A 14,665-nucleotide genomic window follows, 5' to 3' on the forward strand; every position below is an offset into this window, starting at 1 on the left:
TTTTTTAGTGTACATCAGGGCACGGTGGCTTAGTGGTTAGCACGTTCGCCTCACACCTCCAGGGTTGGGGGTTCGATTCCCGCCTCTGCCTTGTGTGTGTGGAGTTTGCATGTTCTCCCCGTGCCTGGTAGGTTGATTGGCATCTCTGGAAAATTGTCTGTAGTGTGTGAGTGAATGAGAGTGTGTGTGTGTGTGTGTGCCCTGTGATGGGTTGGCACTCCGTCCAGGGTGTATCCTGCCTTGATGTCCGATGACGCCTGAGATAGGCACAGGCTCCCCGTGACCCGAGGTAGTTCGGATAAGCGGTAGAAGATGAGTGAGTGAGTGAGTGTACATCATTAACTCGTATTCCCAAAATGTTAGTCACGATTTATTTCCACTTGGACTTTGCCCATGTTTGGATTATGTGCCAAATTAAAACCATGTGTCAATAACATTAAGAATAAAAGAGAGGTTGCTGATGTGTTATTCTTTAATAAATAAAATCTTTAACAATAAATATTAAAAGCATCACAGCACTGTATGACTTTTCTACAGCAGCATGCAGACTGAGGCACAGCAAATAATCACAGGCTGGAAAATCCTGGGACGTTTTCTTCTTGCCCTGAAAAACATATATAGATATAATATATATATATATATATATATATATATATATATATACAGTGTAATATAAGAATAATTTATTATATATTTATTATATGATATAAATATATAATATATTATTTCTATATATTTTTATATAAATAAATTATTAAGGTCAGGAAAGAATGACAAAGTTTACGTCATTATTTATTCTTACCTTTTATTTTTTCGATTTTGTTTTTCCGACCCTTTAAAAAAAAAAAAAGTCTTTTATAAACCAGTGATATGAATCTTGTTTGATATTTTTTTTCTGAGACATTAATAGAAACATCTGATGATTACTGAAGTTATCCAATCAGCCAATCACGGTGCAGCACCTCAACGCGTTAACGTGTAAAACCATTCAGAAAGACGTCCGATCGATCGTCTGCTGATCTTCTGAGGACTTTCGTCTTTAGATTTAGTGCCAAATCTTAGATCAGAGGTGAAGCGCTGGTTTTACTGGTCAGGAAGGTTAAATCGAAGGATCACTCATTACAACCGTGTTGAGCTGAAAAGCATCTCGTGAGGTGGATGAGCAGCAACACCGTGCAGAAGATCACGCCGGGTTCCTCATGCTAACAGACCTGGAGACGAGATGCTTTTCTGCTCACCGCCGTTGTATCGAGTGGTGACACGAGTAACCTGCTAGTGTCGCTGAGATCAGGAGATCAGATTTTCTCCTTATTCTGATGGTTGAGGTCCTGATTCTGATTGTTCTGATGTAATCACGTGTGTGTGTTCATCACGTTTAAACATCGTTATATGCTCAAGGAGCTTTTGTGGATTTATTTTAAAATTTTTTGGCTTAAACATTAAACCATGGAGAAGAAAAGAAGGAAGAAATGAAGTTAATCAAAACCGGACTCACTTGTGCTGGCTCCAGTCGCTCCAGACTTTATTGGTGAAGGTGTCCTGAGCTCTCACACAGAAGGTATAACTCCTCTTATTGGACACTTTATAATGGGTCTCATTCAGGTAAAAGCTCTAAAACAAGGTCAGGATTTTTTAGATTATTCATTTGTGTTGAAAATGGCTTCCTCTTATCACTCTGATAATTATAGTCTAGTCACGCTTACATCCGGACGGTCATGTGACGAGTCATCGCAGTCCTTGCGATGAGACACGACTTTCACTTCATATCGCAGCGGGAAGAAGGTACACGGACGGTTCCACATTTTAGGGACTTCCCACGCAAACTCGTTGTTTTCAGCCTTGATGAAGTCGACTTTTTCTGGTTTGACTGCACCGGAAACAGGAAAAATGTCAGAGAATGACATCGAGGTGTTAACATCAGTAATCTCCAAACTTATCATGCGACGGAAAATATTTTATATCCGAATTAATAACTGTCCATCAATGTATCTCTTTATACTAAAGGTTTCACCTGCGATGGGCTATTTAGCCTAGTCTGTCACTAGAGGGCAGGATTTCAGGCTCAGTTTTGATGATTACCATGGTAACACATTGACGATTACCATGGTAACTCATTATCATCAACTATGATGTTCACCTGAGGTCAACTTGATCGTCATTACGCTACAAACGTCAAACTGATTCGACTCACGTTTTTTTGGATGCTGTGGTCAGAAACGATGATGTGTGATCAACCAATCAGGATCAAGTATTTCTAACTTTCCTATATGGCAGCTACCAGGCAGCTAGCCTGTCTGATATTTACGTAACCCCAAGATCCAGAGGTATTTATCCAAAACAAATTAACAAGTAATTATGCATTATAGTGACTGATACAGCGGTACGATAATAAAGAAACCTTTTCGTATCCTGATGAGTTTGTGTAAATATTTATATATATTCTAATATAATAAGAGGGGGGGTCACGGTGGCTTAGTGGTTAGCACGTTCGCCTCACACCTTCAGGGTCGGGGTTCGATTCCCGCCTCTGCCTTGTGTGTGTGGAGTTTGCATGTTCTCCCTGTGCCTCGGGGGTTTCCTCCGGGTACTCCGGTTTCCTCCCCCGGTCCAAAGACATGCATGGTAGTTTGATTGGCATCTCTGGAAAATTGTCCCTAGTGTGTGATTGCGTGAGTGAATGAGAGTGTGTGTGTGTGTGCCCTGCGATGGGTTGGCACTCCGTCCAGGGTGTATCCTGCCTTGATGCCCGATGACGCCTGAGATAGGCACAGGCTCCCCGTGACCCGAGGTAGTTCGGATAAGCGGTAGAAGATGAGTGAATGAGTGATGAATAATATAATAAGGAGACATGCTAATGATTCGGAGCCTGACTAAGGATAGAATGATTACTGAAGATTAATTAATTAACTTATAAATCAATCAGTCAGTTGTAAGTTAATTCATTATTAAGTTGATGGATCTTGTAAACAACAAGACTCTTTCACCTGATGTAACTGAGGATGCTAAACATTTTCTGGCAGAAAACAGAAAGAAAGAAATCCAGCTAGATTTATTGAGGTCTTACTTATGTCATGGATGAAGAAAGCCCTCTGGTGCTCCTCTAAGCGGTACTGGTTTCTGACCAGTAAGGTGAGGTTAATGCGAGTCACCTCCTCAGAGAAGGGACACTGCAGATTCTCACAGGTCAATCCGCCATTATCTTTGTCCAGGGAGCAGTTAAGAACGCTCGAGTTCCTGTGAAAGAAACCTTCGTTAACTAGGACGCAAAATATAGCAGTCTGTCCGGTTCGATTAACGATCTCGGTCCCGCTTACCGGAGCGCCCTGTAAAACACCACGACGCCGTTCCTTACAGGATCCCATTTCCATGAGCAGTGGAACGGACCGCTGTAGTTTCTCGCTAAGCAGGTGACGAATTCTAGGTGAAAAGACAAAGATACTTAAACTAATAGGAGCCTTAACAATAAGGCACTAAATATTCAGGAGCAAATAATAACAATGATACACTGAGATACTGTAGCTCGTTTTTATCACCATTAGGGGGCGCAAGTGATTATTTAAACAGATATAATGAGTATGGCGTCGGTTCATTCAGTGATCAGTCTAAAGATTCATTCACAAACCAGACACCATTCGTGTGGAAGTTAAACGCGATCCTGCTTCAGCAAAATAAAATCAAAATTCAGTTCATTAAAGTCAACACGACTCAAAAAGCTTCACATAACGGAGGAAAAGCTTCACATAACGGAGGAAAAGCTTCACATAACGGCTAACGTTAACCGGCTCCGTTTAACCAGACTGTTTTCTTCGTTAATAGCAGGTTGATTAGCATCGATTCCAGTCGCTAACTTAAAGCTAATCAGCAAGTCACGTTCTCGCTAACTGTTTATAATTATTAGTTATTTATTTTAATTCTGATTCATTGCTGGTTACAAAAAACGTACAGCAAATTTACCAAGACTGAATTACAGTCTGGTTTTTAGACAAAATGTCTAAGTATTAAAAATCTATTTATCTATTATTATTCTTGTTCAGTTACCTTTGTTGTCATTTTGGAGCAGAATGGCCTTCTCGAAGTCCAGCGGACTGACCAGCACCAGCGTGTGGTTCAGAAGTTCTCCTGATGCATTGTGGCAGGTGAAGTTTCCTCCCAGCATGGCCTCGATGCTCACTTTTATACTGTTCCCACGGGCTGCAATGTTGTGTTGATTTTTCCTCCAGTGAATCTCGGCGTCTTCGAACTCGTCTCCACAACTCAACTCCACCGTGGTCTTCTGCTCCATCGGGTTTCCGTTGATTTCCAAAGCGACAACTACAACGAACGACGAACGAGTCCAGAGATCAGACTTCTGGTAAAATATCTGAATCTATAAATTTGTGTATAAATTTATTATGATATAAACTTAATGATCAATGCCATCATTCTAATCCCAGATCCTACAATCCTGAAGACTAAAAGCTGGAGAAAAATTTCATCATGGATTATTTTATTTCAGCTTGAATTTAATTACTATACTTTTTTAATGAGATCGTTTCTCATGTAATATCTTATTTAATTCTGATATAATATTGTACAGCATTTTTTACTGAAAGGTTTTTTCTAATATTTTTGAAATGCATTAGTCACCATTGGGTTTGATAACCTTCAGCGCGCCGATCTCCCTGACACGAAGCAGCGCCAGATAAAAGGCAAAGACGTAAATCAAATCCATCTAAACAGACAAACAAAGCGATTATTCGTCACGTATAAGAGCAGACATGAAAAATACGAAGGTTCGAGCAGCGAATCTAAATATTAGAAGCTCAAATCATTTCCACTGCAAATCCTACGTTCTTTCCTCCTACCTTCTGTTTTTTGCCGTCTAAACGCAAAGAAGTTTCTGAAACCAGAGTTTGATCTGGTTCACAATGAACACCCGACTGAACTCGTTTGGGTTTTATAGGCAGGTGGGACAGAAAAAAAAAAATCCCAAACAAGATAATGAGGAACTGTAGAAAAGCATCAATTGAAAAAAACAAATTTTTGATTTTGGAAATTTCATACATATGACCTAATTACTGTGGGACACTGACATTTATTTAGTCACCAACATCATCCAAAAAAATAGGGTTAAGGTGTGTGTGTGTGGGGGGGGGGGGTTTCCAATATATTCCCAAAATAGACATAGATTTGGTTCCTTTAGGGCTCCTTTAAAGCTTTAAATCCATAACGAGAGTCTGATGATGTGATTTATATTTATAGGTTCATTATAGTGACATTTTATTTAGACATTTATATATATTTATATATATAAAAGAAAAACGTTAAGCGATGATTTTGTCCACAGAGAGCACTCATGTTAGTCTAATTCGGTACGCTGACATGTCGCTTTGTGTTAGAAGACTTAGGAATAAGAAGAGTTTCTTGTGTATATTATAAATAATAGAAATGTAGATTTTTATTATAAAAGCAATAAGAATTCGATCGTAACAGATGACGAGTTTTAATGACCGTTAGCATCGACGCGTCGGTGCGTGAGACGGAAGAACAAAGTCCGGCCTTGATTCTGTTTGTTCGGTGCTCTTGAAGATGGGAACGTCTCGTGTCAGAAATCACTGCGTGTGTGAAATTCCGGTCTTCCTCATGATGGTTTTCCAGTCGTTAATCTATCAGCCACAAATGTCATAAAACTCAGAGGCTCAAACAAATGAGAGATAAAATGGTGCCAGATCAAACACACACACACACACACAGACAGGAAAACGCAACAAGGGAAGTCAGAGATTCCTCCTGGAGGTCGTCATCAGCAGAGAGCACAAAGTAAAAAAGGGAAAGAAGATTGTTTACTTTTAGATTAAAAACTCATCTCTTTAGTCAGACGTACAGATAATACATCCCATAATATTGTGCACTATTACATTAGACTTGCACATTCTTATGAACAGCAGATATGTTAATCCATCTGCACTGCTCTTCTCTTCTCTTTTTCTACCCATGCTGAGACACCCATGCTATGATCGTCTTCCGTGCGTTGAAATTTTTGGACCTCCACTGAGACAAGGCTGACTCTGTGAGAACCCTGAGACATCTACAGATCTACCGGCTCCAGTTGGACTCTGTGATACTTGTATATTTGTAACCACACCATCTAGTGTCACCCATATGAGGATGGGTTCCCCTTGAGTCTGGTTCCTCTCAAGGTTTCTTCCTTTACCAATCTAAGGGAGTTTTTCCTTGCCACTGTTGCCTGAGTCACCTCAGACTTGCTCATTGGGGACAAATACATATACACACATACATACATAAATACATACATACATACATATTCACTGTGAACTATATATATCTTGAATTTTTATTATATTAATTCTTTATACTTCTCCTTATGTTTATCTTTTGTTCTATGTTGATGTTCTGTAAAGCTGCTTTGTGACAATGTCCATTGTAAAAAGCGCTATACAAATAAACTTGAATTGAATTGAATTGAACTCAGGTGACTGTGGGGAGGAAAAACTCCCTTAGATTGGTAAGAAAGAAACCTTGAGAGGAACCAGACTCAAAGGGGAACCTCATCCTCATCTGGGTGACACTAGATGGTGTGATTATAAACATACAGTCTGATAAATGTTGTATTGGTGTAAAGATCACATGGAGTTCACATCTTCTCTCCGACGATCGGAGCTGGTACAATGTCTGGGTGTCTCGGCATGGGTAGAAAGAGAGAAGCAGTGCAGATGGATTAACATATCTGCTGTTCATAAAAATATGCAAGTCTCATGTAATAGTGCACAATATTATGGGATGTGTTATGTGTACGCCTGACTAAAGAGATGAGTTTTTAATCTACATTTAAACTGGGAAAGTGTGTCTGAGCCCCGAACACTATCAGGAAGACTATTCCAGAGTTTGGGAGCTAAATAAGAAAACGCTCTTCCGCCTTTAGTAGACTTAGATATTCTGGGAACTACCAGAAGTCCTGGGTTTTGTGATCTCAGAGAGCGTGAAGGATTGTAACGTGTTAGAAGACTAGTTAGATACGTGGGAGCTAAACCATTAAGAGCCTTGTACGTAAGTAGCAGCAGTTATCACTCAGATATCACTCTGAGACTCGTCTAAAGGTGGCGATAAATATCACATCACGATATCTGTGCATATAACACGTGAGATCCTGAATCTGCCTCAAGACTCACTAATGAGGAGATAAATATTGTAAGGATTTTAAGGATTAGCATCTTATTCGAACGATTTATCACGATATCGATATCGTATCGTTCTGTCCCTCGGCCCTAGCGGTGTATCACACCTTCGCCTCCTCTTTTACCTGGAAAGGTGCACGAGGTGGATCTTAGCTCACTTTTCAGCTAAAAGGCACTTTATAAAGTATATAATAAATAAAATAAAAGGTTTTAACTGTTAAAAGATTTATTTTTTTCAGTTTTAAAGAATCTTAACAGGTTTAAAGTTCATCCTGGAGACGGACGAAGGTCAGTCATTTAACTAAGCACGAGCAAGTCTGACCTTTTGAATCTCTAGATTAGGTTAGATTAGATCAGATGTAAATTAGACACATAACCCCGCCTCTCGAACTTTCTAGTTTTAATTCACAAACTTTCAGCCTGTTGGTGGAAACACTGGAGAACATGACAGGAAAAATCCCACACAGAGTTATAAAGGTTTTGTTTATTTAGTTTGTTTATTTGTTTACTTGGAACTTTTTTAGCTTCTAATAGCTACTAGTAACTGAACCCAGTGGAGCCCTGAGCAGCGATTACTAAAGAGTCGGTTTTGTCCAAGGAGCTTCGTATCAAACTGAAAATAAAACCCTGCAGGATCCCATTCAGCCCCAAGCCACGTGTTCATATTTGGTGTAAATTACACATCGTTTATCAGTTACGTTGTTAAACTTTTGTCTGTTACACTTTCGCCTGTTACACTTTTGTCTGGTACACTTCTTTCGCATGTTAAAAATTCTTTTGCATGATACAATTCTTTCGCCTGTTACGCTTCATTTGTCTGTTACACTTTTGCCTGTTACACTTTTGTCTGTTACACTTCTTTCGCATGTTTAACTTTTGTCTGTTACACTTCTTTTGCCTGTTACACTTTTGTCTGTTACACTTCTTTCGCATGTTAAACTTCTTTCGCATGTTACACTTCTTTCTCCTGTTACACTTTTGTCTGATACAATTCTTTCGCATGTTTAACTTCTTTTGCATGATACAATTCTTTCGCATGTTACATTTCTTTTGTCATTTCATTTGTCTGCTACACTTTTGTCTGCTACACTTTTGTCTGTTACACTTCTTTGGCCTGTTACACTTTTGTATGTTACACTTTTGTCTGTTACACTTTTGTCTGTTACACTTTTGTATGTTACACTTTTGTCTGTTATACTTTCGTCTGTTACACTTTTTTTTTTATTCCTTGGTGTCTGCCGATAATCTATACAATATTTATTACAAAACTTTCACGATATTGTCATCACGGAATCATCTCCGCTCGAGGTTTCCACTCCGAAGGTGTTTTCCTTTATTCCTTTATAGTCATGAGTATAAATAAAATTGCTTAACAGAACACAACCAGTTCGAATGCCATTCAAGTTTTTACGTTTCATTTTCTTCTCTCAGCAGTAGCAGTAATCCCGCTTCCGGCTCGTGCAACACGAACAATTAGATCATACTCCTTCGAACGCGTTATTGTTTCCATAGCAACAGCTCCTACCAGACCACAGGGCCTTGTAAAGCAGGTTGTTGTTTAACGAAGTCATTCTTATAGACGTCAATGAGGTAATGTGATGTTTTTTTCTTAAAATGCCAAGCTGCTTTGTTTGTGTGTGTGTGTGTGTGTGTATGTGTGTGTGTTTGTCACTCGTCACAGCAGAGGTTCAGCAGTTTCGTTTGCGCTTTCTCTACACACACGGGTTTCCTCTGGGTTCTCCTGGTTCCTCCTACCTGCTAAAAGCCAAAACATTCCACTGTATATGAATGAGTGCGTGACTGTGTGTGTGTGTGTGTGAGTGTGTGTGTGGTTTATGAGGACAGAATCATTTCCATATTTGTGATGTACCGTTTATAAACGATTTAATATTCAAGAACCGAAACCATGAAAACGAACATCTGCACCGTTTAGAATGATACGATCTGTGCAGCTGTGCAGTCAGGAGCTGATTACCAGGCAGCACAAAGAAACTCAGCCGGATGCTGGATTTATAAAATAAAATATTCGAAACTTTTTTACAACATTGTCAATTTTCATCTCGTTCTCCAGACACTTCAAGACCTTCTATCTTTCTATAGCTCTATATATACTATATATATATATTTTTTGGAAAGATTCAGCAAGTTTTCAGTGGCGTCTCATAAATTTTGTAACTATAAATTTGTTTCTTGCCAGATATTAGGAAGGGGGCGGGTCTTCCAGGTGACATCAAAACATCTGTACAAATCATTTTAGACCCTTGTGTGGATTGATTTATTTTCTGTTTTATTGAGATTTGTATTTTGTTTTGAGATTACGTCTCAGAATTAGGTGTCAGGCTCGCGTGAATCTATATCTGGGTTTGAGGTGATTTCATGCAGTCACGTGTCCGTCTGAGCTGTAAAGAGATTCTCGGTTCTGCTCCGTGAATGAAGATTATTTTTAACCACAAAGTTTCAATGAGCCGAGATCCGGTTTAAATTCAGCACTTTAGTCATAAAACCTGAGCCGAAACTCGAACTCTACCTGCTATCGTGACGTCGAACCGGGAAAAGCACAGAGAAAGGAAGAGAAACGTGGGAGTAGAAACGTTCATGTTTTAATTAAAAACACATTCTGTATCATTAAAATAAGCCATCATTATTTTTTTTTCTTGCCATTTCCCCTTCGACGCGACAGAGGCGTTCGCCGGCTTCGGGCGCACAGCGTTAGTGTCTCTTTTTCTGTCGCTGTAGCACCTGTTATGGTGCCGAGACAGTCAATCAACCCTTCCTTTCTTCCTCGGCCCCTGGGTCCGTGATTACACTGATTTAAAAATAGAGAAAGAGAGAGAGAGAGACAGGCAGGTGCCATGGAAACCTGGTGGAACGACCAGATTCTCGTCATCTTCCATCTCATCTACGCTACGATGACAGACGTACAGCATGGAGACACTTCCCCCGTGTCAAAGCAACAAAAGGGAAATTTGATTCATGACACAAAGGGAAAAAAAAACCCACAAGTTCCCTTCTCCAAAACCTCTAAAACAAACAAAAAACAGCGCATGACTTTAGGATTGTTTTATAGTGCAGAGAGGTTTAAATGCACGCCTGACTTAAAAGAGCGAGTAAAAAGTAATTTTATGATTTAGAAAGTCCTTCTTTTATAAGTCCGTATGTTCCCTGACTAGTTCAGGAGGAAATATTTTTATTTCGTTAAAAAAAACCTTTATTTTTTAAAAAAAAAACGGTATCCGTTAAAAGCCGAGACGAGGTCCGGAAGTCTCTCGGGAACGCCGCGGAGATTCAGACGTCCGTATTTCAGGTCTGCCTTGCAGACATAAACATCAGGAGAAGAAAAAAACTTAATAAGAGAAGAAAAAGCACTTGATGAATCTTCTGCCGTCTTGTGGCTCTTTAGAGCAACGTGTTCGCAGGAACCTCGTTCCTCCTCTAGGAAAGATCTCCGACGTTCTACACGGAACTCTTTCCCCAGTTTATCTTTCCTCAGAGTCTTCGCAGGGCGATCCGCGTCAGTTCTCCACGGGCGGCGGCTGGCTGACGATCACCTGGACCACGTAGTCTTTAGAGATGTTGAGCTCGTGCAGCTTCATGCGGTCGCTGAGCGGTCGGCCCGAGAAGAACCAGCGCTGGCTGGACGCCTCGAGACCCTCCTGAGCCTGCAGACGGCGCTTCATGAAGAGCACGCTGTCTCCGGAGCGCACGGCCAGACGCAGGTCGCGACCCGTCGACAGACGCAGACGCAGCTGGCACTCGTGTCCTTCGGTGGGCGGAGCCTCGGGGGCTTCGGCAGTCTCGGTATCGCTCTTTTCCTCGATCATGTTGACGGGTGGAGAGAGGCAGTAGACGGGCAGCTGGTAGCGGTTACCCAGTTCATCGTAGCACTCAGTCAGAGCACCTAAGTTCAGAAAACACACACACACACACACACACACACACACACACACACACACAATAAATTGAGAAATTCATTAATACATTATTTTTTGTCAACAAATTTCTATTTTTTTTCCAATTTTAATCCGGATTATAATCTGATACACCTTGTGCTGTAATGCCAGTAATACACACACAGACACACACAGAGACACACATACACACACATACACACACACAGACACACACATAGCCACACATACACACACATACACAGACACACAGCCACACATACACACAGACACACACACATACACACACACATACATACACACACATACACACACACACACACATACAGACATACACACACACATGCACACACACATATACACACATATACACACATACACACACACACACACACAAACACACACACGTCTTGTGTGAGCATTGTGACCTACAGCCAAAAAAAAAAGGAAATGAAAGGTCCTGGGGAACATACGGGAAAATTTGACTTCCTTAGAGCTCCATGACACAATAAAATAATAAATAATAAAACTGTTCTTCGTGTCCTGGTGGAAAATCTGTGACATTTTCGGTGGAGCTGAAACCACATGTCTCTCTCTGGGTATCAGAGTCGCATCCCATCATATGACATCAGCACAGGTGAAAGTAGGTGGAGGAGATTAGCAGTTAGCATGGTGTGGTTTCACTGCAGAGTGTGTGTGTGTGTGTGTGTGTGTGTGTGTTTATATCAATGCCTGACTACTTTCACTACAGTGACCACTGAATGACTTTCAGCCTACACTTTCCTGACCGCTCACAGTCATCCCAGCGCAGGTTCTTTTTTAATTTTCCAAACACGTGTTAAAAAAAACCCTGGTTAAAAACCACATAGCCTCAACTCCAAGATGAGAAACCGCTTGTGAATGAGGTACGAGGAAGTGGTTTGGTGTTCACAATGAAACTGTGAGGCTTTCACGGTCCATGATTTTAATGACATGTTTGTGCAGGTGAGATTTTTCCCGTTTGGGTTCGTTTGGTGCGTCACTTCAGAAATCATGTGCAAGTGCGATGCGTCTGACGCTTTTAATCCCTTGGATGTAGATGAAGTACGCAGGCGAGAGTGGGAACAGATTTAAGATACTGAACATCGATATCATCAAGTGAGGTGTTTATTTGGTGGGACGAACGATTTGGAAGACATTTCTGGGGCTTTTTTATTTACTTCTGTTCTCACACACGCACACACACACACACACACACACACACACACACACACACCGACACCCACCTCTTTCAAACATGGCTTTCTCTTAAAAAAGCAAAAAAAAAAACGCCCTCTTCGTCCTCTTCATCGCTTAAGATCGCTTGAACACGCCCTTCTTTTAACCACACCCCTAATCTTAACCACACCCCTAATCTTAACCACACCCCTAATCTTAACCACTTACATGATGAGAGGATTTCAGTGTTGGATTTTAAGCTCAGGATATTTAAAGTCAGATATTTCCTTCGTTCCACAGTCGTTAAAATAAATCGAATATTTTTATGATAACGATAATAAATCGTGGCTAAATTAACAGCTGATTACAAACGGAACTGATGTCATTATGCTACGGAGTGAATCTCTCAGTAACCCTGATCGAATCGTGAGGAGCAGAAAGCCAGGTTTAGTCGTCTTTCTGCAGACTTCAGTGTTTTTACAGCTGTGTTTATAAAAGTGGACAAAAAAGACTTACAGACTAAATAAAAACATGTCTGTGTTGTTTTAGTGAAACGTATTTATGATTCTTTAAAGTGCAGACAGAAAAGTGTGGCACACACACACACACACACACACACACACGCACACACGCACACGTACACACACGTCTAAATATCCTCTATTGTTTCTGCTGTATTGTTTTTCTTTTGTTATCTCCCATAATAAAGCCTGAAGCAGCTCAGGTTCCTGGTGTCCATCTGCGGTCTGTACGTCACCTCGTCTGACCTTTCGACACGCTCCGAGATGTTCACTTTCCCTACGTCACAACAACGGAGACTGAGAACATCAAACTGATGCAGCCTGTTTCCAGCTTTTACAGAGAGGCTCCGATGGCTCTCCTCCACGTCCCAGTGCTGTGAGAAGAACTTTAGAAGGCCGGATGGCTCTGAACATTCGGATAAATCTAAAACTCGGGAAGTCCAGAACGCAAACCCGTAAACACAAACTTAAGATTAATCTTACATCCGCGGAGAGTCGACTTCCTGTTAATGTAACAAAGAAAATGGTTTACGGGAAACACAACAGCTGAGAACGAACGAGGAGGAGGTGGAAGCCTGCGAGATGTTTGGTTGTTGATGCTGACCTCACCTACTGAAGAGTCTTCATTAATGTAGAAGAAAAAGAAAAGATTTTAGTAATTAAACTTTTAACACTGACAAGTGGGTAGAGATAGTGCTGAGTGTTGGTGCTCAGTGTGTGTTGGTGCTCAGTGTTGGTGCTCAGTGTGTGTTGGAGGGGACAGATGTAAGGATGTGACTCTGTACACAGTACAACGTACACCACACACAGTCCACTGTACACCACACACAGTCCACAGTACACTGTACACAGTCCACAGTACACCGTACACTGAACACAGTCCACAGTACACTGTACACCGCACACAGTACACTGCACACAGTCCACAGTACACCGTACACCACACACAGTCCACAGTACACTGTACACAGTCCACAGTACACCGCACACAATCCACAGTACACTGCACACAGTCCACAGTACACTGCACACAGTCCACAGTACACTGCACACAGTCCGCAGTACACTGTACACCGCACACAGTACACTGCACACAGTCCGCAGTACACCGTACACAGTCCACAGTACACTGCACACAGTCCGCAGTACACTGTACACCGCACACAGTACACCACACACAGTCCACAGTACACCGTACACAGTCCACAGTACACTGAACACAGTCCACAGTACACCACACACAGTCCACAGTCCACCGCACACAGTCCACAGTACACCGTACACAGTCCACAGTACACTGTACACCGCACACAGTCCACAGTACACCGTACACAGTCCACAGTACACCGCACACAGTCCACAGTACACCGCACACAGTACACCGCACACAGTACACCGCACACAGTCCACCGCACACAGTCCACCGTCCACAGTACACCGTCCACAGTACACTGCACACAGTCCACAGTACACCGCACACAGTCCACAGTACACCGCACAGTCCACAGTACACCGCACACAGTCCACAGTACACCGCACACAGTACACCGTACACTGTACACCGCACACAGTACACCGTACACTGCACACAGTCCACTGCACACAGTCCACAGTACACCGTACACTGCACACAGTCAACAGTACACCGCACAGTCCACAGTACACTGTACACCGCACACAGTACACCGTACACTGCACACAGTCCACTGCACACAGTCCACAGTCCACCGCACACAGTACACTGTACACCGCACACAGTACACCGTACACTGCACACAGTCCACAGTACACCGTACATTGAACACAGTCCACAGTACACCGCACACAGTCCACAGTACACTGAACACAGTCCACAGTACACCGT

General features: G+C 41.7%; 2 protein-coding genes across 3 annotated transcripts in view; both read right to left on the bottom strand.

The window, feature by feature from the left end:
• Positions 1 to 444: 444 nt before the first annotated feature.
• il12bb (interleukin 12B, b) overlaps positions 445 to 14,665 on the bottom strand; it is a 30,533-nt gene continuing 16,312 nt past the window's right edge. The window contains exons 1-9 of one of the 2 annotated variants that reach the window (XM_060890837.1): positions 4,845 to 4,896; positions 4,627 to 4,711; positions 4,039 to 4,311; positions 3,315 to 3,417; positions 3,065 to 3,234; positions 1,704 to 1,867; positions 1,496 to 1,611; positions 803 to 833; positions 446 to 604 (exon numbers count right to left, since the gene is read on the bottom strand). In XM_060890837.1, coding sequence (XP_060746820.1) covers positions 806 to 833; positions 1,496 to 1,611; positions 1,704 to 1,867; positions 3,065 to 3,234; positions 3,315 to 3,417; positions 4,039 to 4,311; positions 4,627 to 4,711 — 939 coding nt within the window. In that variant the 5' untranslated portion in view covers positions 4,845 to 4,896 and the 3' untranslated portion in view covers positions 446 to 604; positions 803 to 805. Of the gene's footprint in view, positions 605 to 802; positions 834 to 1,495; positions 1,612 to 1,703; positions 1,868 to 3,064; positions 3,235 to 3,314; positions 3,418 to 4,038; positions 4,312 to 4,626; positions 4,713 to 4,844; positions 4,897 to 14,665 lie in introns of those variants that run through there. The other variant, XM_060890838.1, reaches the window with a different exon arrangement.
• Positions 9,760 to 14,665, bottom strand: part of ubtd2 (ubiquitin domain containing 2) — a 17,913-nt gene continuing 13,007 nt past the window's right edge. Inside the window, exon 3 of the mRNA XM_060891485.1 lies at positions 9,760 to 11,073. Within this exon, the coding sequence (XP_060747468.1) occupies positions 10,688 to 11,073 (386 nt within the window). The 3' untranslated portion in view covers positions 9,760 to 10,687. The remainder of the gene's footprint in view (positions 11,074 to 14,665) is intronic.

Source organism: Tachysurus vachellii, chromosome 17 (genome assembly GCF_030014155.1).
Source record: "Tachysurus vachellii isolate PV-2020 chromosome 17, HZAU_Pvac_v1, whole genome shotgun sequence".
Lineage (NCBI taxonomy): Eukaryota > Metazoa > Chordata > Actinopteri > Siluriformes > Bagridae > Tachysurus > Tachysurus vachellii.